This window comes from Seriola dumerili, unplaced genomic scaffold (assembly GCF_002260705.1).
Source record: "Seriola dumerili isolate Sdu_G_001 unplaced genomic scaffold, Sdu_1.0 BDQW01000138.1, whole genome shotgun sequence".
NCBI classification, from domain to species: domain Eukaryota; kingdom Metazoa; phylum Chordata; class Actinopteri; order Carangiformes; family Carangidae; genus Seriola; species Seriola dumerili.
In genome coordinates this window covers 12,667,978-12,691,702 of record NW_019174393.1, presented here as the reverse complement: position 1 = coordinate 12,691,702, position 23,725 = coordinate 12,667,978, and the positions used below count along the sequence as shown (strand labels likewise).

Here is a 23,725-nt window from a genome sequence, read left to right as displayed (position 1 = left end):
GTATGAATTATGTGCCTGTTACTGAAGGGAGATGTTGCTGGTGGGAAGCTATCACTCAATATTTATCGATTCAAAAATCAACCAAACATAAACCAATATATAAAATCAATGAAAACGCTGTAAGCCGTGATTCATACTGATTTTATGACGTAAAATGATTTCTTTGGCTGTAACAGCATCAAGCTGTTGTGATAGCACTGTAAACCGCGACCTCAAGTGGCTTATTGCTGACGTAATATCGATTATCTGAATGTTTCACTTTGGACAAAATCACTTGGAGTCGCACAGTGCGCACTTTTCCTCTCGCTCCTTTCTCCCACAGTCTCTCTGTCTCTCCACATCCATCCTCCATCCTCCGTTTCCTCCTGTAAGCATGCTGTGATCTCCATCTACTTCGTGCCCAAACCGTGAGATTAAGGGACTTTTTTTTTCCTCCTTACACGACCAACCCTCTATCTATCCATCCATCCATCCATCCATCCATCCAGGCGGATTTTACCCGGACCTGGTTTGTTTTTTTCAGCCCGGTCTTTGGGCTGTGCCGTCGGGGATGCTGGGGCTGGAGAGAATCGTGGCAACCTACCACAGGTGAAAGGAGGTTTTACGACGCTGCGGTATAGATGATTGAACACTTTGAGCATTAACTCAACGCAATCTTCAGGCACCAGCGCACCGCGCTTGCTTTTACTGAAATATAGGACGGAAATAGAGATTAACACTACTTTTGGACAACTAAAGGGACGTTTACCAACTTATGTCTCTGAATGAATAGGCTATAAAACAGTGCTTTATTTCCCAGTTGGGATTCCTAAGGAAGATGTGACCTTTTCTTTTGCGCACCGGCAATCCGACTAGACCTAATGAGCAAATCACTGCTTTTCTATCAGTTGCTCGATCTTGACATGTCTTTTTGTGGGATTACACGCGGAGATATGAGCGCTGTAAGAAGCCGAGCTGGATTGTGAGGTTACTACCTTTGCTTTTTATTTGTCTCTTCAAAGAGGAACTAGTGCTCCGTACGTTCAATGGCTTCAGTGTCAAGGTTGGCAAGGCGCAAAGATGCCAGTCGCTGGCCGAGAATGTCGTCAACTTTCTGGGCTGTGGTGCTTCTGACAGCGCTGCTCGTTCTCTACTGCGGTAAGTCCGACCGCTCTTCTTCTTCTTCTTCTTTTCCTCTTCTTCATCTTCTTCTTTTTTTTGTGCCACTCATATCAGCATTTGGAAGCGTCGGACGCAGATGCTCGTGCGCAGTGGGTGACCGTGTCATGTGGGGATGCTTTGACAACAAAATCATGCCACTGGTATTGGCAATCGCTCTTTACGTATTGATCTAGCACTAGTTGTCGACGTGTCAATTGTCTTCTTTTTTTTAACAGTTATTGGGAAATACACACCCTCAGAGAGAGACATGAGCAGGCACTTATGCAGAGAGAGGGCTTAGATAAGAGGGAAATGTGTCGTTATTGTTTGATGAAAACACTTTCTTTGGATAGGAGGATGAACCTAAGTGTGCCAGAGGCCTAATTAAATCTCTTGTGACTCCCTTTAATTCTTTCTCTCTCTCTCTCAGGAACACACACAACTCTCTCCTGAGGGCTTTGTTACTGTCAGACTGACTTACTGAGGTCAGACAGTCATGCCTCTGTCATATTGTCTCTGCACTTAACACTGGTTGCGAAGGATGGAACATATAGAGTATATATATAAAGATTTCATGAGAAATAACTGTATATAAATTTTTTTTTTTAAAAACAGACGTTTTAGTCATGAATAATTCCTGTTTAGCTGCACATACAGTACTCCAGGCAGGAATTCAACTACTGCCTGAGGATAACCTTATTAGGCAAATGTATGCAAACACACACACACACACACACACACACACGGTCAAACAATCTCTCTCTCTCTCTCTCTCTCTCTCCCCCTCGCTCTCTGAGGCTACTTCTCTGGCCGAGTGTGTCTTTTCATTTCTTGTTCCCTGGCACCCTCACACCTTCTCTCCCTCGCTTCCCTTCTCTGTCTCAAAGTGCGTCTGAGTCACTTATGAGGAGAAATCCAGCTGGCACACCGTGCTCCAGTCTGCTATGTGTGAAGAACCCAGGCTATGTGCAACAGCCATGATAAACCCATTAAAAAAAAAAAAAAACTGAGCTATTTCATTAGCCGCCGAGCTAATGATTAATATAATCATCTTGTCTTTGAGCACATTAGCAATGCTGGTGCTGAAGAGAAATGAACTGATACATTACGTGATCATGGTCGGGAGTTTTCCATATTGCATCCACTGCCCCCCCCCACACACACACACACACACACAGCTCCTTTCTTTTCCTTCTCTTTCCGTCAACAATGGACAGAAGATTGAGTTTGCTTTGTAATCACACAGGCCCCAGGTTAATCAATGGGGAGGGGGAGTGAAAGCTTTTGGATAAGGGAGGGAGGGGGGGTCTTTTTCTTCTTTGATGGTGCCTTCGGCCATGTTGATTGATCTCCTGCTTGTGTCCAATCAATGGTGCTTGGATGTTTGTTTCAGTCAGCAGTCTCTTAACCCCCCCCCCCCCCCCCCCCCCCCCCCCCCCCCCCCCCCCCCCACCTCTAAGGAGCTCGACCTCCTACTCACCAGCACCTCACCCCCTCTGGAACTTAATAATCTGAGCAATAGTGATTCTTTGATTTCTTGTATTTTCTCTTTCATAGCCTCTCCCCCCTCATACTGCTCAGAGTTGTTTGGCACTTTTAGTCTGAGACGCTGTTTCTCCATCACTGAGGCTGACATCACTCTTTTTTTTTTTTTTTTTTCCTTCTTGGGTGTATTAACTGCAGGACCGGTCAAGTAAAATAACACAATCCATGCATTTCCTCCTTTTCTGTTTCTACCAATATTTGTCTGTTAAAGTAAACCCCCAAGGCCTTCTTCCTGCGAGTTCTTCCCTTTCAGCTCTGTCTTTAGTCTTGTGGTCTTTTTGGCTGATTAATCTTCAGCCAATTGAACTAGCAGCTCTGAAGATTTCAATGCTCCCTCTCTCTCTCTCTCTCTTTCTCTTTAAGCTTTGTGTTTCTTCTCATCCATTTCCATTTTGTTTGACCTTCCTCTTCTGTGCTGTCCTTCTGTTTTGTCCTCTTTTTTTCTTCATATTTATCTTACCCTCTCCTCTATTTTGTTCTCGTGTCCTTTGTTGTTCCGGTCAGCTGCGGTCAGTCTTTATCTCCATTTAGCAATTCTCTTCTTCTCTTTTCCATTTCTTCAACAGTCTCATCATTTTAGGGTCTCAACTGGTGAAAGCCTGAGCTGAGCTGATCGCTGCATGTTGCTGCATGTTATTATGAGTGAGGGCTCAGCAGTTTTTTTTCCTGCCCCTCTCTCATCGTCTTCTCATCTCTTGTTCTAAGAAACTGTGAAAAATACCTGCCAGTCAAGACTTTTCTAGTGACGTCATCAGACATTTTTCTTTGTCCAATCAACCGTCCAAAGATATTGAATTTAAATTCTCCCACTTTAGAAGCTGGATCATTCCATTGTTTGTAAAAAAAAAATGTTAAAATAGTTGATAATTAATTTGATTTAGTAGTTCTTCCACATTTTACTGTATTTCTTCACATGTTAATACATTTGGCTTTATCTCATCATCTAAAGAGTGTATTGTGATTTCATGAATACTATGTTCCTCCTTGGCCATCAGTGCATGTTTTTTTCATTTCTAGTATGATCATTTTATAGGGACAAAATCCATGTACTACTTTTCAGTAGTCTGAATGAGTCCATTTCCTGACGTGTTGAAGAGAATAAAAAAGACATACACGCTGTATAAATTTACATGCATGGTGAGTACTGTACAGCCATTGTTTGTACCAAGGACAATTTTAACTTCACAGTGTTGCTGTGTTGTTGCAGCCAAAGGTGGGGGGGGGGATTGAGGGGAGCTCTGTGATTATGGCTATGACTCATATGGTGCCTGTCACCTAGAATCAACATCCAACTTCACACGATCTGCCGTCCTCACTCAGGCCCTTCTGTGAGGGAAAGATTGAAGAGGAGAGAGATAGAGAGGGAAACGCGGTGGAAGGAGGGAGGGAGAGAAAGAAGAGGCACCGACGGAGGTGAAGGCAGGCGGCGGCGAGATATCCTCACTAATGCTGTTGATAAGAAAAGAGGGAGAGGGAAAGGAGAGGGGTGAGAGGAGGAGAAATGAAAGGGAGATTTGGAGGAAGACTGAAAGAGGTAGAGAGAGGAGATAAATAAAGAGAAACCCTGCTGTGGGTGAAAAAGAGGGCATGGCGGAGAGGGAGACAGGGAGGGGGGGGGAGTGGAAAATGTGGAAGGAGAAAGTGAAAAGAATCCGAGAGGCGGAGGGCAACACAGGGCAGAGAGAGAAAGAGAGACGCTCGCAAGATAGATGACAAGTGCTCAACAGTTTAACTGCTCCTACCGTAAGCTGCTGTTGGAAACTCTAATCACACCAGAATGCTCCAATACCCTCTGATTACATTACAAAAAGAAAAAAGAAAAAAAAAATAGCATTGTAGTCTGTGCACTAGCTCCCTCCTCTGGAAGCTCTCAGCCATGCATTTGTTTGCTGACGGTGCTATTATGTATTCATGAGGCTGTAGCTGTGCATGTGAGCTCGGAGGAAGGCGAAGATAGATCCCACAAGGCTAGCTAATCAGTATGCTAATCTTAGCTTTGGATGGCTAAAGAATGTAGCACGGCCGCGGTCCTGGTTTGAACTGCAAACAGAGCGAAGGAGGGAGAGATGAGGGGAAAGATGGAGAAACAGGCAGTGAGGGATGAGGAGGAGGAGGAAGGAGGATGAGGAGGGAGTGATGGAGGAAAAGAAAGCAGGAGAGGTCATGTGCAACTCCTCTCTTGTAGAAGAGTCAAAAAAAAAAGAAAGAAAAAATGCTGATTTTTTTTTTTTGAAATAGCTGATTCAGTCCAGCCTTCAGTGTAATCCACATACCTACTCGCACAGACAGATATAAGCACTCAAGGGCAAACACACACATTAGAGATATTAATGAACATAACATCAAAGCAGGCACATAGGTTACACAGTTACACACACGAGCGCGGCTGCATCAAAGCAATTATACGGGGTCATACAGAAAAATGCAAACACTCATGACCTAGTTGCACATACATGAACGTCGCCCTGCAAGCGCGCAGGTTTAAAGAATGCAGAAAGGTCAGACACACACATGCATGAACACACATTCCCCCCGCTGTCAGCGTCCAAAGCTTTCCATTGCTGCTTAAAACCTTTCCCCATCAGATCACTCTGCCTCTCAGCGTGGTCCCCTGTGTTTCCTTCCGCCTGTTTGTTTATGACTCGCTGTTGTTCTGCGGCGCAAATCGATGGATTGTTGACTGTTGGGAGCATCCGAGGAGAAAAGAATGTTTGGACCCACCCAGGCGTCTCACCTCGTCGCCCGAAGAGCTGAAAGCACATAGCCTCGCATAGGTGGTGACACGGGGAGGCTCATATCTGTTCATATGCACACGCACGCACGCACGCGCACACACACACACACACACACACACACACACAGGCACATGCATGTGTACACACATTTCTGTTAGGGATGTCTGAGAACCTTGCGAGGCTGATCTGATTCACCAGCCGAAAAAAAAAAAAAAACCCCAAAAAAAAACGGGACTCGGCTGACCTCGAAAAACGCAAGAACTTGTAGGTGAACGCATGCACATATTTGAATATCTTATCCTATTTTCAGCATAGCCTGGAGCTTCTTCCTCTGCAGGGAGGGAGACGGAGAGAGGAGCCACTGTCAGGAAGCAGCAGAAAGGGCTGCCGATGGCCTGGGGATGTAAATTCATAAAGGGAGTCAACTTGTTGAGTTTTCCACTGAGAAAGCCAAGAGCCACATTATGGACCCCCGGAAATGGGGCCAGAGACCGTATGCATATTTGAACAGCTTTTTAGAAGGCAGCTTTGCAAAATTTAAACACAATGATGAGTGTCGTTTGAAGAGGGGGTTGGGGGAGGTGGATGGTTGTTACTGTGTAATGGGCATGCCACAGATGGAAAGCATCAAGTTCCATAGGGCAAGAAAGCAATATTAAGAATTTTGTGACTCACAGTTTGAAATATTAAGCAGCGATGGGATCTTTTTCAATGTGCACAGACACCCATTGACATTAAATGGGAGATGGCAGCGTGGCCACAGGCGGTGTGCTTTTCTGTGCAGTGCCCGCAGTCATGCGTCAAGCCGCCGCTGCATTGTGTCGTCTGACAGTGAGCGAACGCAACGTTTCAGAATTAAGGGAATGCTAGTTGATTGCGATCTTCAGGCATATGGTTCCCTGGGAGGCGACAGGCATCCGTCATCCCATAAGCTCCAGGAATGTGTTGAAGTTTGGAGACTTGAGGAACGGCAATAACATCAAATCAGGGAGTATTTTTTTTTCAACAGTGACAAAGTGCTAAAGTTGACTAGTAGATTCTTTTTTGAAAAACATCCCTCTTTTTTTTTTTTTTTTTACACTGAACATCTGTTATACTGCATGTTATACAGCTGAAATATCTCAACAGCTATAGATGGGTTGTGATGAAATTTTGCTCAGACATTCACGGTGTCCAAAGGATGTATCCTACTGACCTTTGACCTTTTCCTCTAGTGCCACACTTTTGTTTTTTACTATTATTTCTCAGCAGTTTTCAGATGGATTCCTATGAAATCTGTTACATAGATTGATTTGAGACCTCTCAGGATGAATTGTAACAGCTTTGATGATCCCTTTACTTTTCTTATTGTTGCCGTTATCATATCAATGCATCTGTTTATCCAGTAGTTTGGTTTAGTTCAGATGAAATACAAAACTAAGCTAAACTAATTTGTGTTTTTGAGCTAATTAATAAAGGTAAAAATCACAAATCACTTAACTTTAACGAGGAGGTAACATACCGTCAATCGTGGCTCAGCTGACAACAGCTCTCTCAGTCACCAGTGAAGGGAACTCCATTGTTCAAAGCTACTATCCAGTCAATGACAATGGTGGGTCAGTAAAGTCAGTTTAAGTCCACTGTTAAAGATTTGCTCGTACATGCACGGAAAACACCTTTACAAATTAGCAGATGTTAGCATGCTAGCAGAAAGCTGAAACATAAACAATATACCTGCATGTCAGCATGCTGACGCCAGCATTTAGCTCATAGCACAAAATACAGCCTCACAGAGCTGTTGCTGTTAGCATAGCTATAGACACTTGTTCGTTAATGGAGCTCAGTCATATTGGAGCTAAGTAGCAGCTAACCTCTGCTCTCCAAAAAAAACAAAAAAACAACAATTTACTTTGAAAACACAGAAGTCAAAGAGACATATTTAGAAATAACAGTTGCATTGTTCTGTGCTGCCACACACCGAATCAATGAATGTTGGCCTTTAATTTGACAAGCCTAACACACATAACACTCATAAAAGCAATCAACCACAGCCTCCGCGCCTTTCCTTTCAATGTGCTTGTATTATGGTGTACTGTCGTTCATTGTGGCAAAGAGTCACATGTCCACATACAGTATGTGCACACATGTACTGACTGACTGACCATCCAAACACAAACTGTGTTTGTGGCAAGTGTCTCTTAAAAATAGCAGGCTTTTTGCTGTAGCTACAGTAAATCCTCACGACACGACATCTTGCTTGTGTTTTTTTTTGTTGCTTTTTTTTTTTTTTTTTAATCACAGCTTCGTCTGCAGTGAAACAGCACTCTGCCTGTTTCTCCACAGCTGCTCCACAGTCTCATGAGCTGGTAACATCCACAACAGTTGGTGCACTTGTTTATGCTGAGATGCAGTAAAAGTTGCACCTCTCCGTCTCGCCGATTCCACTCTTCCACTCATCATTTCATCCTCGATGCCCTCTCCTCCTCCTCCTCCTCCTCCTCTGTTTTTGTCTTCCTCTGTTCCTCCGTCGTCTCTACCTGCCCCATTGGAACCACTGTGTGAGAAACATGAATGCCATAATAGCATGCTAATATGCTGTGACATTTACTTAATGTGAAAACAAATTGCGAAGTGTTTGGAGTTTGCAGTTAGGCAAAGTATCGTCGCATCCGCCACCATGGCTAATTGCACCTTAAATGCTCCGTGTCCCATCGTGAATTAATTTGGTGTCAATGTGACTTTAATTACCATTAAAACTGCATGTATAATATTTACATATCATATTGTAAGTGGTGTATGGCTGCAGGGCTCAACAGGTCACAGTCAAAGAAAGAGGGCTGTTTTTGCATAACTGCTTGGCTGCCATTGTGGCATGCAAATATCTTGTGTTAACTGCTTGTCCAGCTCTACGCTGGCAACATACAGTAGCTTAGAGAAAAACATTGTTTTTCTCATTAAAATAACAGTCAAACCATCTTTAATAATGTCCCACAGGGGGAAAGGCAGACATGTACGTCGAATCTGGTTTCCAGTGTGAACAGACGGCCAATTATCAATTTGTAAAGTTGTGGGTATCTGAAGGAACAGAAGCTTCTGCTGGAAACAGGAAGCTACACAGTATTATAATCAAGCTGTCGTCCTCAACCTCAACAGGGAATCTAAAGCGGGTGCTGTACATGGTCGCTAACGTTTACATCACTGGATATTCACGTCACCTGTTTGTAAAAGATCAATTTGGAATTACATAACTGAGAAAAAAATGGCTGCTATTACCAGAGGTCAAACTTATAACAGAACATTACAACTATTGTAAATATTAATGAACCGTACATATTTGTAGCCTACTTCGTAACCAGCGTGAAATAGACATAACTATGAACAACCTGTAGAGATAAATAAGGTAACACTTACAGTTTCATGTACGCACAACATATGTAAAACACTGACGACCTGTTCAGCACTGAGACACCCACGCTGCATTTCTCGGGAAACCCTGGCTGAGACTGTGCGTGTGTTGAGTGACATTAACAGTTCTTTGGGTTCGTTGGATGAGCATATTTAGACTGTGCGAGGCTGAGTCAGAGCAGGGAAGTTTGCACGAAGACAAAATTTGAGATCCAGCGTCTTTGACAAAAAAAAAAAAAGTGATTAATGGTAAGTTTTTGAGACCGATTCTGTAAATTTACGAGAGACGGCTTAATTGGGTCAGAAGTTGGACAGAGTCTTGCGGTGTGCTCCTGCCTCAAGAGGATTCATGGATGTGCACTTGTGCTTGTTTTGCCTAGGGCCAGTAAGCCCATTCAGAGAGAGAGACGCTAAAGCTACTCCCCCTTTATTACTGCAAAAAGCAATTGCTTGGAAGAAAATGCCAGAATGGTGCTTTGAATTCCTGGAGGGGCCCATCACTGAGACGCAGCCCACGGAGCTGAGACAGCTAGCATCTGGAGCAAAGACATGGTGGTAAAGTGGAGAGAGAAAAAAAAAAAAGAGGGGAGGAGGGAGGTGGAGAAAGGAAAAGAGGGAGTGGGATGGCAGAGAGGCAATGAGAAAGAGAGAGTAGGTGAGGGAGGAGAGACAGACAGAGTGCACAAGGGAGGCAGAGGAATGGTGAGTGCGAGACAGACGGAGCAAGGGGTTGACGAGGGAGCAGTAGAAAGAACTTGGGAGAGAAAAAAGGACTGTGCAGGCAATGAGACAAAAGACAGACAGACGAGAACACTCAGACGGTCTACCAATTGACAGCCAGTTGGGGAATAAAGTCAGCTAACACAATGAAGCAGTCGGCAGACAGACTCGCCGTGGAGTAGCCGAGAGGCTCTCAGAAGTAGAAACAAATATTACATTAGAAGAGACAGAAGCCATTTGTCACAGTGGGAGGCCTGAGAGGTAGTTAAGCTGCAGAATATAGGGACCCATAGCTTGGTTGATACATGTCGCCACGAGGAGGAAATTGTGCTGAAGTCAACTCCGTTCAATCAGTCGTCTGGTGTCCTTCAATGACTCCCGCACTTAACAAGATAACGGCAGCGCAAAGTTTCACCAGCCCAACTCTGGAGAACTTGTTATGGGGGCCTTGAGGGGCCTCCCCTCATTCCCTCTCTCAGTCCTTTCCTCCCTCCTTTCATCCTCCCATCCCTCCCTTTCCTGCCAGCTTGTCAGCCACACCACCTCCACATCAGGGCGCGGTTGACACACATGCTGACAGCCACGATTCAATGTTAATGTTTCTGGATGATAAATCTGCCGGACATTTATGGTCTAAATGACAGCTGCACTCCGTCTGCACCCAGATGTTAGAGACAGTTGAGATTCTGACACCGTTTCAAGGATTGTAACAGACAGACGGTGAGACGGACAGACAGTCAGTCAGTGGGTCAGTCAGTCTTCTTTTGGCTCTGTGCCATAAGGTGCATTACCTGGCTCTCGATTTGAAAAGGCTTCATTAAATAATAGCTGGAGTACGTTCATAATAACAAAAGCATCTGTTTTCTTGTTTTCTCTCTCCGTCCTTCTCCCCTTCTGTCTGTCTGTCTTTCTCCCTCTCTCCAACTCAAGCTGCTGACACTATTTGTGATTGATATGGAAATTACAATGCGCTTGCCCTCATTTATCTTGCACTGTTCCTTGTTGCTGGTCCAACAACCATTCTGGGATGCAGAAACGATGAACTGATTTGCAGCTGCTGTTGCAGAGAGCAAAGGGATATACTGTAAAGATTTGATTTGAGACCCTGCGTAGCTCAGAAGATGAGGACAGTTTCCTGTTTTAATGGAAAAAAACAACCACTGCGCCCATGTACGAGGCAGTAACCTCAATATTTCCAGAGGCACATAGCCTACAGTACACAGTCCCAGGAGCGACAAATGTCAATAATTGGATGAGTCAAAATGTATCACTGAAAACATAAATAAATAATACAATGCACCTGAATAATTTAAATGTATGTATGTATGACTATAAAACATCCCCATTTACCTTCCATTCACCCATGACTAGAATTTTCACATTTCATCTCCTCCCTTTTACTGTTTTGTGGATCACAGCACATATTTAATGTATTATTTTGCCTCTAATTTTCCGTGTAATATATTATAACACACATCATTGGAGTGGCTGGAAGCTTTCAACCATTTATACAATACTGTAGGCTAAATGTTTTTAACCATTTAGCCACTACGTTAATCTTTAGCACCATTTATCCATTGCTTTGAGCTAAGTCAGCTGTTTATCCTTTACTTGCTATTTACTTACTGTTTATCAATCACTTTTGGCTAGTCATTTAAACTGTTTCATTACTTTTGGCTAACTATTTCAACCTTTTATCCTTTGCTTGTTGCCTAGATTTTTAAACTAGGCTACTTTTAGCTAAATATTTAAATGGGTGACTTTTAGCTAACTATTCAAACAGGTGATCTTTAGCTAACTTTTAAACTACAGTGACCAGACATCCCGGTCAACTGTCCCAGTTTTAAGCTGGGTGTCCCAAATTCTGACACTAAAATGTCCCAGTTTTCGTCATTCACTACCAAACTGTCCCGGTTTTTACCACATTTAGAATAATACTTATAATATTTTACTGTTCATCATCTTTACCACTCATTATTACCTAACCCAATATATAAACATAAACAATGCGTCACCGTGGTTCTGATTTCAACACTGAATGGTCTGCGTGTGTCAAATAATCAAGACTGTTGCTAGCCTGTGAGTCATAGTCGAGCGTCATATAGGCTATGACCCTAACAGCTCTTTCTGACTGAATCAGTCAGCATGCTAATGGTTGGTCATTAGACAGTTGGTCTTTTCTAAAGAGCTTCAGGATGCCTAGTCCGTCCTTTGTTAGCTACCTGGCAACTAAGGTGTTGCGTCAATGGTTTTCAAAAGTGCATCAGTAGGTGTGCTAAGTGCTGAAATAATTCTCATCCTGATGAAAAGGCCTGTGGTGCATGCATAAGTGCATGCATAAGTGCATACATGTGCCCTTAAATGAACATGTGGTACACTTAACAGACCCGGTTTGGGGGCTTCAAAATATGGTCACCCTATTTTAAACTGTTTACTTTTAACAAAATATTTAAACAATTGACTAATTGCAAACCTACACAATCATGACATGTAGTGTTCAGTTGCTTCAGATGACTCAATTGATCAATTTTTTTAAATTACAGACTACCTTTTTTCAAGTGGTTGACTTACTTGATTTTTTGATAAATATGTTGTACTAATTTGCTTGATGTTAGTCATTTCTACTCACAACGTTATCTGATCCAACAAATATTGATGCAACATAAGTGGAGAAGTTTATGAGATAATGGAAGAGCAGGCTAAAATCAACAGTAAGTTTAGTGTGGCATAAAAACTTGGTCGCTTGTGGAAGTTTCTTTTGCAATCAGGATGATTAAGGAGAAGTTAAGATTAAAAATCTTTGAACTGGATAAGCCTGATCTCGCACTACAGCAGCAGAAAAGCAAACTGCAGTGGCAGAGAACATCGAGGGATGCTGATGCCTGGAAAGAGACGCTCAGATGAAATTAAGCTGTTACAGTTTTAGCTTCTCTCAGAGCTTTAACACAGTCCCGCTACAAGGTTATCTCAATTTGATGGATGGAGTGTGTTTACTTTTCTTAATTCAAACTGTATTGGATGTGAATAAATGCAACAGATCTACTGTGTGGAGTTGGAGTTAAGATTCTCAGTTCATGGCAGTGTGAGTGTATTGGCTGCTTGCTGGATACCAGGCCAGTAGGAACAACAGCGTGTTTGTGTAAGCAGACACCATCAGTGTCTGGCGCCCCGCTAATAACCAACCACCACTAGTGCTGCTGGTATGTATCTTGTCTGCACTGATGTGTACTGCTTCCGGGAAACTGCCACTGCCTCAACTTTGAGCTCTTGCCCTCTCCCACTGTTCGGCTTTTATATGAAACCAAACTAACTGGCAGTGATAAAGATGGAAGCATTACAACTGTAAACGGTCTGACAATCTCACTCGAGTTTTGTGTGACCACGTTTAGGTTCCTTTCAGCAGTCTGGGTATGAAGTTCACCTAAGTTGACTCTGCTGGTAATACCACCTCCTGTACATATTTGCTCCCCTTGACACTCCCCATACATTTCAAACTACTGTCTGTATGTCAAAGAATGAGTGCAGAAGAAGAATGAGTACAGAGGACATCCCTTGGGGCTTGCTAGAGTTGTTTGTGTACCAGTATCAGACAGTAGCTCAGTGCTTGTTCCCCTGCTCCTGGCAGCCTGTGGAGTTTGACTAGACTCACCACTGCTGATTTTCAGCCAGATGGAAGGGTCAGCCCACCAGTCGATCAGTGAGTCCACCACTTTGGTCCAGACTGAAATATCTCAACAACTATTGGATGGATTGGCATAAAATTTTGTACAGACAGGCTGCTCAGATAATGAATCCTCATAACTTTGCAATCCCTTGACTTTTCATCCAACTCTCCTGTCAGGTCAAAAAATGTATTTGTATTGAATGAATACATTTAAGCCTCCACTTTATTTTGCATGTAGTGCTAATTAGCAAATGTTAGCAAGCTAACACACTAAACTAAGACGGTGAATATGGTAAACATATAGCTGCTAAACATCAGCATATTAGTATAGTCATTAGCATTTCGCTCAAAGTCTTGCTGTATCTACAGCCTCACAAAGCAGCCAGCTTGGCTGGTGGATGCTTAGTTTTGTTGTTTATTTACTAGAAATTTATTCACAAGTGGATTCAACAAAATTACCATTGTATGTAATGATAAGCATTAGCTCATCAGCTAAACGTAGCCTACAACAATATGTTTTTGAAGGAACACTGTAGCATAAATTGCTTTACTTTCACTAAGTACCAGCACATCCTTTTAGTATGCCAGACACTTTTACAGAGAGGGACCAAACTGGTTGCAAACAGTCATATTTTTGCCAGAAATACAGATAAATACTTTGCTTTGACTTCAATCAACATGCCTGACCCTGTAGAGCTGTTGTGAGGTTTGTGTGTTGATTTGTGCATGTTTGAGCCTTTTGTCAGTCATCACCTCTGGGGCTCTTGGGGGTGAAGATGATCCATGTCTCCTCTTTTTCTCTTTACCCTTCTGACACAGTCTGAGGGAGAGAAGAGCAACGTGCAGGAATAGAGGCGGAGATGCAAGCGAGAAGCAGAGGGGTGGGACAGAAGGTTAGCACTGCTGCAAGGGACACAGTAGGAAATGTCACCTGAAAGTGCTCAGCGAGCTGCAGCAATGTAATTCCAGCTGATACTCCTCAACAAGATGAAACATGCTTCGGTTATGCATGCGTGGCAGGCTGGAGGATGTATTGTTATTTCTCTTATGCGCTCTTCCTATCTCAGTCTTTCTTTGTATACAGTATTTCCTCTCATCCCAATCTCCCCTGCGCCCTGCCCCCCCCCCCCCCCCCCCCCCCCCCCCCCCCCCAACTCACACGCTCTCCCCCCTCAAGCCTCTGGCAGTGATAAACCCTTCCATTGTCACTGTGACAGCTGAACATGTGAGCTGTGCCTGCCTCTTCAGGGTTGAAGAGCTCATTACGACTCCACAGCAGGGACCCTATAGGCAACAATATATGTGATGCGAATGTGACACAATCAGTGAAATTCATGCAAATGCACTCTGTTATGAATTAAACTGGTGGATATTATCCTTAGTGCTATACAACACAAGTTACATTATTCCCTGCAAACCTAGTATTTCATGTGGAGACCTGCATTTACACAACGCCTGCGATAGTAGTGTTTTCAGATAAAAAGCAGAACACAGTTTCTTTTGATGTCATGCTTTTCTGTCCATGCATGATATCATCTTGGAATGTATTCAAATGGTGTAAGTGGCTGGTTAAAGGAGCTTGGTGCCATTTGTGAAAATGACACATTTTCACTCTGATAATTTGATCTGATATTGAACATGTGTATTGCTTTTGAAGAAAACACTATCCCACCTCAGGCGTAAAAACAGAACATCATCTGTCATTATTGTCTGAAAAAGATACAGTCTATGTAGTTTCAGCACCATCTCTCTCAAAATGGACTGAGTGAGTCCGTCAGCGGAAAGATATGCGATAACTCGCCGCTGCTCGACCCGGTGCTTGTTCTGTGCAGAAAGAGAAAGTTTAAAGGGTCACGTCACCCAAATTATAAATAAATTATATTTCTATCTATTATCAAGCCATTATCTGCCCAAGTTCAGATTTCTCTTTGAATGGTTTTCATTACTTGACGGCATGTTTTTCTGAGAATCTTGAGTACCAGGGACACTGTTTTTGAAAGATGTTGCTGTTGACTTTTCTTTTTATGCTTTTAGCACAAACAAAATTTTATTTGCCTCCACTTGTTGTGTGTTTAATTCATGTGCAAATTAACTCAAAACTATCTGCATGGCTAGATCAAGACCTTAGCCTGAACCATTTACTAAGTAAATTTTGAAGTACTTTAAATGAGTATTTCATTTTATACTACGTAATAATTCTACTCATTCTCCTCATACTCAACATTTCAGATGGTAATAATGTACTTTTCACTCAGGTAGCACCATCTTGTCGAAGTTGAGCTGCTACTTTTTCATTGTAGTTGACAAAACAAGCCATTAGAACATGTCACTTTTGGTTTGAAGTCTTACAAACCAAACAATTGATTAACTGTAGAAAATAATCAGCAGATCAGTCCGTAAGGAAAATAACCATCAGTTGCAGCCCTATATAAAATACTTCAAAATTAATTCCACAGCATCCAGCTGAGACAGCAAAATGGTGCTTACGTATTAATACATACAGTCATTTGACTTTTGATGCTTGCGTTTTCCTCATCACACTGTACGTAACTTTTTCATTGCTGGAGCTTTACTTGCAATGGAGTATTTTTACAGTGTAAAGGATCTGGATACTTCCTGCACCACTGACTTTAACCTCCGAGTTGCTTTCAGTTTCCTCAGTATAACCATGAAAATGCGACTCATGCCTCAGTTTCCAGCAGATACTGTAAAAGAAAACTAAACGTATTGTCAGTGACGGTTTTGCAGGTACGTTCATTAAAAAGTTTTCTTCATTATGTTGATAAAAACATAATCTGGGTAGCATCATATATCTGTCCAAAAGGAGAAAGTGCTGCATCGGGGGACTAGTGAGAAAATGAGTTATTTTATCCATAAATTGTGTGAATTGATCCTTTGAAACATTTGCACTCCAGCTCATCTCCTAAATGCTTCATTGCATATTGTATTAACAACTGAAATATCAAAGATGAGCTGTTTCTACAGTCTTTGTATCACGTCGTACGCACTAATTAACAAACAACAACATGTTTCTTGTTACTTTCAAATTAAGAATAATTGTTACAGATAGAGTTTTGAATTGCAGAATCGTCAACTCAGGGCTGCATTGAATTCTGTACATAATGTTGGGGAGGTGATTTCATTTTGATAAAAAATGATCTATTATCGCAGGAAGATGCATGTGTCACCAGCTCCCCAATTAAATCAGGAGCTCTTGGTAGCGAGTGTTGGTTGATGAAACCGTCCTACACACTCACATAAATGTAATTACTTCATTTGTCAACGTCTGGGGAGACCACATCCAGCCCCGTGCACCCAAAGCTTCCAGCAGAGCAGAGAAATGAATAGAGAGAACTCCCCGCCATTTTGCCCTCCTCTTCATCTCCTGTAGGGTCCGTCCCATGCAACTTAATCACAGCTATAATCATTCCATAAGAGCAGAAGTTATCATTTCATCAATTCCCTTTGGCCCTCTGAGGACATTACAAGCTGGATATGGGTTTTTACATCAAAGTAGACACAATCCCCTTTCACCCGCACCTACACACAAATTATTGCCGCACAGTCCTCTGCTGAAGAAGGGCATGCATTATTCAGCAACATGCTAACATCAATTAAAAACGCATCGCATCAAAAAATTATACATCTTTTTTTTTTTTGGTTTGTTTCTTAACCTCTGAGCTATGTAGGTGGGGGTGGGGTTTGCTCGGCATCTGCTGTCACGGGTGCTGTTGCAGAAAGGTGGTGATCAGATGATGGGCGTTATATTTGTGTATTCTAATCCCATCTTGCTTTGAGAGGACAGATGTTGGCAAGCTAATTAACAAATCCTTGGGCGATGTCGAAGTACGTCTTCGCATTCACAGGCTCCAGCAGGGGAGGGAGATGTTTTGTTGGATCATACACAGTCAGCATCTCAATACACAGTCGCACACAAACTACGAGTGCGTGTGTGTGTGTGTGCGTGTGCAGAAGCGGTAACATTCACTATCTCGCTGCACTCCATCCCACCTCCTCCTTTACCCCCCACCCCCCCCTCCCCCTGCTTTTGGAGTGACACATGATTCTGAGTGCAAGTGAAACCCAAGTGAGGAGACACAAAGCGGAGGGGAGGCGGGGTGACTCGTTTTCCATTTCCTGCTGACACACTGTGTCATCAGCTGTTGCTATTTTGTGTGCAACGAGACAGGGGCATCATATTATTGCTTTGATACATCAGATAAAAGTAAATACTGAATATTTCAACATTTCGGCATCAGGAGGGTATGTAATAAACATGAGTCAGTTTTCTCAGCAGATGTAATTATACATTTTAATTGGACCATAATTACAGATGAAGCATTTTTTGTTAACCGCAATGATCTTTTACTTCTTTTTTTACCATCTGCGTGTCATGTTACTATTACATGTTCGTACGTTACATGTGTTTTTAAATGGTTCATTAAAGGACCACTTCACCAGTTTTACATATTCAGTTCAGTTTACGGGAGTAAAGATGAGACGGCAACAAATTTTAATGCTACGATTATTGTGGTCAAAAAATATGACAGTAAACAGTGTTGCCTTGGTAATCATCAAACGTTCATGAAATACTACGATTAATGCTTAAATACAGTACTTTTTTGCAGGTTTGTTGGACGCTGCAAATGCATTAACATCAATAGGAAGTGATACCTGTTACACGCAAGGTTGAGAGTGCTACTCCGGCTGATGATGTCATCAGGGGTATGTTGGTATGGGCCTGGAGACTACATTTTTTTCCATAGAGAGCCTGCGTTACTGTACAATCTGCGGCATGGAGATGAAAGGCAGTAGTTTAATGCCCGGGAAGTCTATCATAATGCAATTGAGTTGCATTATGGGAAATGTAAGAACCAGCGTTCTTGGAGTTTGTCACATACTAGACGAACTAAAAATCTGCATATCTCAGCCTCTGCCACATTGATTCTGACTGTGCGTCTATTGCAAACCTCCGAGCTTTGTGGAACTGCAGCTCGAAATTGCTGGAGTGGCCATTTGTCTCATTGCTCCTTGTTTTATTTTTTAGTGCTTCTTTAATGTTTCTTTTATAGCTGCTTCATTGCATCCTCAAAATGCATCTCGAAATCAATTTTATTCGTGTTGGCCAAAAGTTGATAATGAGTTTCATAATGAAAGAGGGGAACAATGCATTTGATGTAAACTTTTATGCAGCTTAAGCTATAAATCGTAGCTATTTGTTTTTTCTCTGTAGTTAACACCAACGCACATGTATCATACAGCATATGCAGTATAGTGTATATCATTCATTATCATTATATCCACTTGTGCTACAGACTTGCGCTGTATCACACTGGCTGTTCATGAATAGTTAACTTTCACATTTAACATTTAAATAATAAACTTGCACATTTTGTCTCTTACAATGTTAATCTCTCTCTCTCTCTCTCTTTCTCTCTGTGTTGATGACTTGACTCGCGCCGCCCTCTGGGCCTCTGTGTTAACACTCACTTTTAATGCCTCACAGTAGTTGACTCAGCTTCGAGCGTCTGAGCGGAGGGCTGAACGTCGGCTCGCCCTTTACCGCAAACCGGAAACCGCCCTGATCATGACGGTGGCTTATGAGGAGGTGAAGCATTAATGGGTCAGTAATTGCGCATGGCGACGGCTCACGGGGCACAGGGGCTTTCACTTGAACGCACACACACACACACACACACACACACACACACACACACACACACACTTACAATCGCACTCTTGATCATTAACACAAGCAGATGCATTTTCTGACACCCACTTGTTCTTACTCTCTCTTTATGTTGCTGTCTTTTTCTTATTTCCACACGCTCACATTCTCCAGTCCTCCACGCGAAAGCCTATTCTTCCAAAGACATTGTTTTAAATTACATACATTTCTTGGAGATTTACCTTAACCTGAACCTAACCCTACTATAAAACCCAGCTACAATCTTAATCCTTGTCCTCACCGGTACAACTAAGCCACAAAGATACACACACGTACCCACACACACACGCTCCCCATATACGCAGAGTATGCAAATTCATAAGATAGTGGAGAGAGGGTACCAAATAATGAATCCTCTTCCTACTATTTCAGGGAGATGAATGGCCAGGAGGGTGGAAATAGAATTTCTCGATTTCATAACCCCGTTCTTTTGTCGTATTGTCATTCTCCGTAACGAGGTCACCTCAAATCGCTCCTCACCCACTGGAAACCAGGGAACAGGAGTATGTTAAGAGAGAAATGAGGAGAGACTGTAATGTCAGAAATGTAGGGGCCTCGAGGGCCAATCTTAAGTGTGTAGATTTGCCGCCGAATGTGTTGACGCCTTTTGAAAAAGCCGGATTCTAACCTACGGCATTGTGCTCGGAGTGAATGTGAATCGCGCTGCTCGTCTGAATGTCCAGCTGGAGAGTGTGTGTGTGTGTGTGTGTGTGTGTGTGTGTGTGTGTGTGTGTGTGTGTGTGTGTGTGTGTGTGTGAAAGCAGTTTCGTTAAGGTTTGCCGGTGAGCATGTGGCTGCATTGTGTGACCGAAATGAATTATCAAGACGCTTGCGAGTGGACGCGCCTTGGAATACACTTGCTTTCCCCTCCGTCTTTTAATCTTTTGCTCTGTCCCATTTACGCGCACACACACACACAAACATGCACACACGCCTCCTCCGCCCTCCACCTACAGCCATGGGAAGGGGCACTAAGTTCTCGTCCTCTGGGAATCACAGAGAGAGATTAACGTGAAGTATTTCTCTCTCCGCGGTGGTTCACTTCTGTAGTGCTGCTAATCTAATGCACACATTATTCAGCGAGGCCCTGCATCTATTAATGGAGAGCACAGTCAGATTTATCGCCCAGGTTTAACTGTATGGTAAAATAGCACATTAAGCAGATGATATCACGGTGTATATGAAATGATTATGCTGGCTCCTGGATAAAAAAAAAAAAAAAAAAGAGGAGGCTGAGGGGAACTGCTTAATTAAATGCAAGGTCCACTGGTATACATCACTGTTTTTTTTTCTCGCGCACAGGCCACTTAATGTAAACTGTGAGGAAGGGGAGCTGCTTTTGCTTCTCTTTTAATGGTAAAGAGCTGATCTGCAATATTTTACCCCTCCTCCGCCCACTCCTCCTCCTCCTCCTTGCTCTAACTCTCTGATGTACCATCTCCAGAAGCCACTGTGCCCAAATTATGCCTAAAATTTCCTCCTGCTTGCCAGATTTTCACAATAAAAGAGGCCAGTTGGCTTCTTTTGTGCCTCGTTCCCACTGCATCTGTAATCGCTTCCTCACCACAAGAGAACATTATTCCTTAATTCCATTAAAACCACAGAAATCTGTCGTTAGACATTGTTACCATGTGTGCGCTCAGAAAAACTTAAACTCGCACTTTATTGTCTACAAACGGAGTAATGACTGCTCTCGCTGGAAAGCTGTGACCTTTGCATGAGGACACACTCTCCCACCCGACCCCCGCTACTCTTCAGACGGCCACTGTCCCCGCTCTGGTACGAGCATATAGGCCTCACAACTCAACAAGACATCCCAACACGCAGTGTCGCACACAACAACGTACCATGCTCGACTGTGACACGCAGAAGCTGTTCCCTCATGGGCATGCAAAATTTAGGTCCCCGTTTGGTGAAAGACGGATTTGAGCATGATGCAGCAGCCTTTAAATAAGCCATAGATTTCTTCTCTGTTCTTATCCGGGAAAGCGCACAAACCCTTGGATAACTCAGGCAGAACTGAATGCTCTCTCCATTTTTCTGTACTGGCTCCTCTGAGCTCCACAGAGCTTCTTTATTGAATAGTCCTAGATGTTGTAAAGAGGAAAAGTGGGAAGGGACCACCCAGTGGTGCCAAAAACTGCAACAGTAGCTCCGGGATGAAGCAGTCAAAGAATCACTGTCTGATAGCATATGCATACTGTAAGTGCTAGAGTGTGTGTGGATGCCTCATATAGTATGCAGGAAAGATGGGGATGTTGGGATGCAACAGCAGAGTTTTCTTCTTTCTCCCTGCCCGTTTTTGGTTACACAACATGTATAATTTGGTAGCTATAACCCGACACGCAACAGGGTGCTCACTTGGGTCGGTGGTTGGAGCTCTGCTGGTCGACCGGGCCTTTTCTGTTAGAGCCCCCGAGCTGAGGAACAGTCCTGCCTATAGAGATCAGACAGGCAGCATCATTAGTGTCGTTTAAAACTCTTTTTTGAAACATTCTTTTATCGGAAAAAGCTTTTCTCAATGTTGAATGAATGAATTTTCCCGCTATACAGACAATTTGTAATGTAACTTACCTGTTTTTTATGATGTGGTTGTTTTCAATTGCTTCAGTTGCTTGATTTCTGTTCAGCACTTTGACATTTACTTGAGTACCGTACTTAAGTGTATTTTTTGAGTATCTGTACTTTACTTGGAATTTTTCTGGAAACCTTTGACTTTTACTCCACTAGACTTCAAAGACAAATATTGTAATTTTGACTCCACTACATTTCTATGAAGTACCCGCTACTTTGAAGCAGAGCTTTTAGTCAGCGGAATACATTCTCTTTTATTTTGAAAATGTGATTGTCAAAGGAGAACAACCAGTCACAGCCAACTCCTACGCTGTCAGTCACGTTGTGTTGCCGTGTTTTTGAACAGTTCGGTTTGAACATGGCAGTGTCCTTATGATGGCTACGTTAGATAAAGATGAGGCGGAAGATTCACCAGAGCACCGGGACTTATCTTAAGTCCATGTTTGAAATTTTAGAAATAAAGAAAGAATTCTGTAGTTTGAAATGTTTTCTGTGTTAACCACGACCAAACTCCATCACTGCCTGAAAAAAAAAAAATGAAATGAAAATGACTCCTTTTGTTGATTCCATTGTGTTTATATCCATTTCTACAGGCTTTGTAGCATCTTCTACAAGCTTTTTATTCCACAGGTTCTACAAATAAATCTGTGCGTTAAATCGGTAGATCCAGAGTCATTAGTCTGTGTAAATCCACTGACTGTGGAACAATACAACAATGCATCAGTTTTGAGTTGCATTGTGTGTTTGGGTCTTGGACCTTCTTGCAAGACTGGTTATTATTTTTTCATTGCTGTTACTTGCAAAATTGATGTCAGGACTCGCTTGAAAGCAGCTATATGCTGCAAAATGTTACTGCAAAGTGCTGCAGAAAGCTGTGGTCTGTGTGATATTACTGATATGTGAGTCAAAAGCTTTTAATGGTTGCATCATAAACAACAAAAAAAAACAACAAAAAAAAAATGGGGGGGGGGATAGAGGCTAATTTAAAGTAGACACCCCAGCTGTGAAGAGCCCTTTGAGTTAGCTGATAGACCTGGTGTTTGCTGGGCTCGTGCCAGGCAGACCCTTGTGAGTGATTAGCTGGTCTTTAAGTCTCACAACTCACACACACACACACACACACACATATACATACATACATGTGTATCAGGTTACGTAGATTGACAGCGACCTGGCACACAGCCATACGGCGTGGTACACACAGATCGACCTACTTGCAAGCTTTAGACATGCTGCGGACGAAATGGAAGCACTTGCAGAAAGATAGACCCCCCCCCCCAACACAAACAACCGCCTCTCAGTATACACACCTACAAGCTCTCCCTCCGCAGTGCACACAGACCACGACTCATTGTTCCTTTCAAGTTGCACGCACGTAAACATACAGCCACATGCAACATGCTTCATTGTATTAAAGGAAAACACACGAGGGGTCCCCCATGGGAAAGTGTAGGTGGAATATGTAGGGGGTATTTCCAAAGCCCAGGGCGCACCAAGTCACCGCTCTCGAAGGCAACAGGCTGCTATTAGGCTTTGCCTGAAATCAGTGGGAGTGAGGTTTGGGAAAAAAAAAAAAAAAAAGGGTTACGATGAAAAACAAATTCTCTTATAGCACCTGAGATAGTTTGGTATGAGAATAAACCTGCAGGCTTTGTGAAATAAACGCTCTCGTTTTAGGTGCTTGGTATATGTGAGTGTAAATAACAGAGACTATTTTGCTAGAGGCGCTGTCTTTGATATTGATAGCTGCAGAAAACTATACCTTGTTTTATTATATTTGTCAGTTACTTTTTATTCATTTTATTGGTCTTACTTTTTCTGTCACTCCCTTTTTTTTTCTCTCCCCTGTCTTATTTTCCCTCCCCCGTCTAATCCCTCATATAACTCAGAGGTTCCCTTTTGCCGTCCTCTCTCAAGCAGGCTTCTGTCATCTCTCCATTCGCTCCTTTCTTTCCACTTCCTTTTCCTTTAGCCTGTGTCATTTTCTCTCCCGCTGTTTAACAGGCGCCATCAGCAGCAGCGGAGCTATAAAGTGTCGTATTTTACGTTAAGGCTTCTGGCCCCAGACAACTCTTGGACAATTTTGCCTAGTCATGCAGTTAAAATCTGTGTCACAATTACTGTCCAAAACATCAGTCGCTGTCACAGGCGGCAATTTTGATGTGATTTAAACGGAGAGGAAATGCGTACAAAGGCCACTTACTGCTGTGTTTTTTCTTTTTTTTTTCTTTTTTT

General features: G+C 42.7%; 1 protein-coding gene across 2 annotated transcripts in view; it reads left to right on the top strand.

Annotated features, from left to right (window-relative positions):
• The first annotated feature begins 340 nt into the window (after window positions 1-340).
• fam19a5 (family with sequence similarity 19 member A5, C-C motif chemokine like) overlaps window positions 341-23,725 on the top strand; it is a 139,388-nt gene continuing 116,003 nt past the window's right edge. For both annotated transcript variants that reach the window (XM_022749443.1, XM_022749442.1), the window contains exon 1: window positions 341-1,137. In XM_022749443.1, the coding sequence (XP_022605164.1) occupies window positions 1,026-1,137 (112 nt within the window). In that variant the 5' untranslated portion in view covers window positions 341-1,025. The remainder of the gene's footprint in view (window positions 1,138-23,725) is intronic.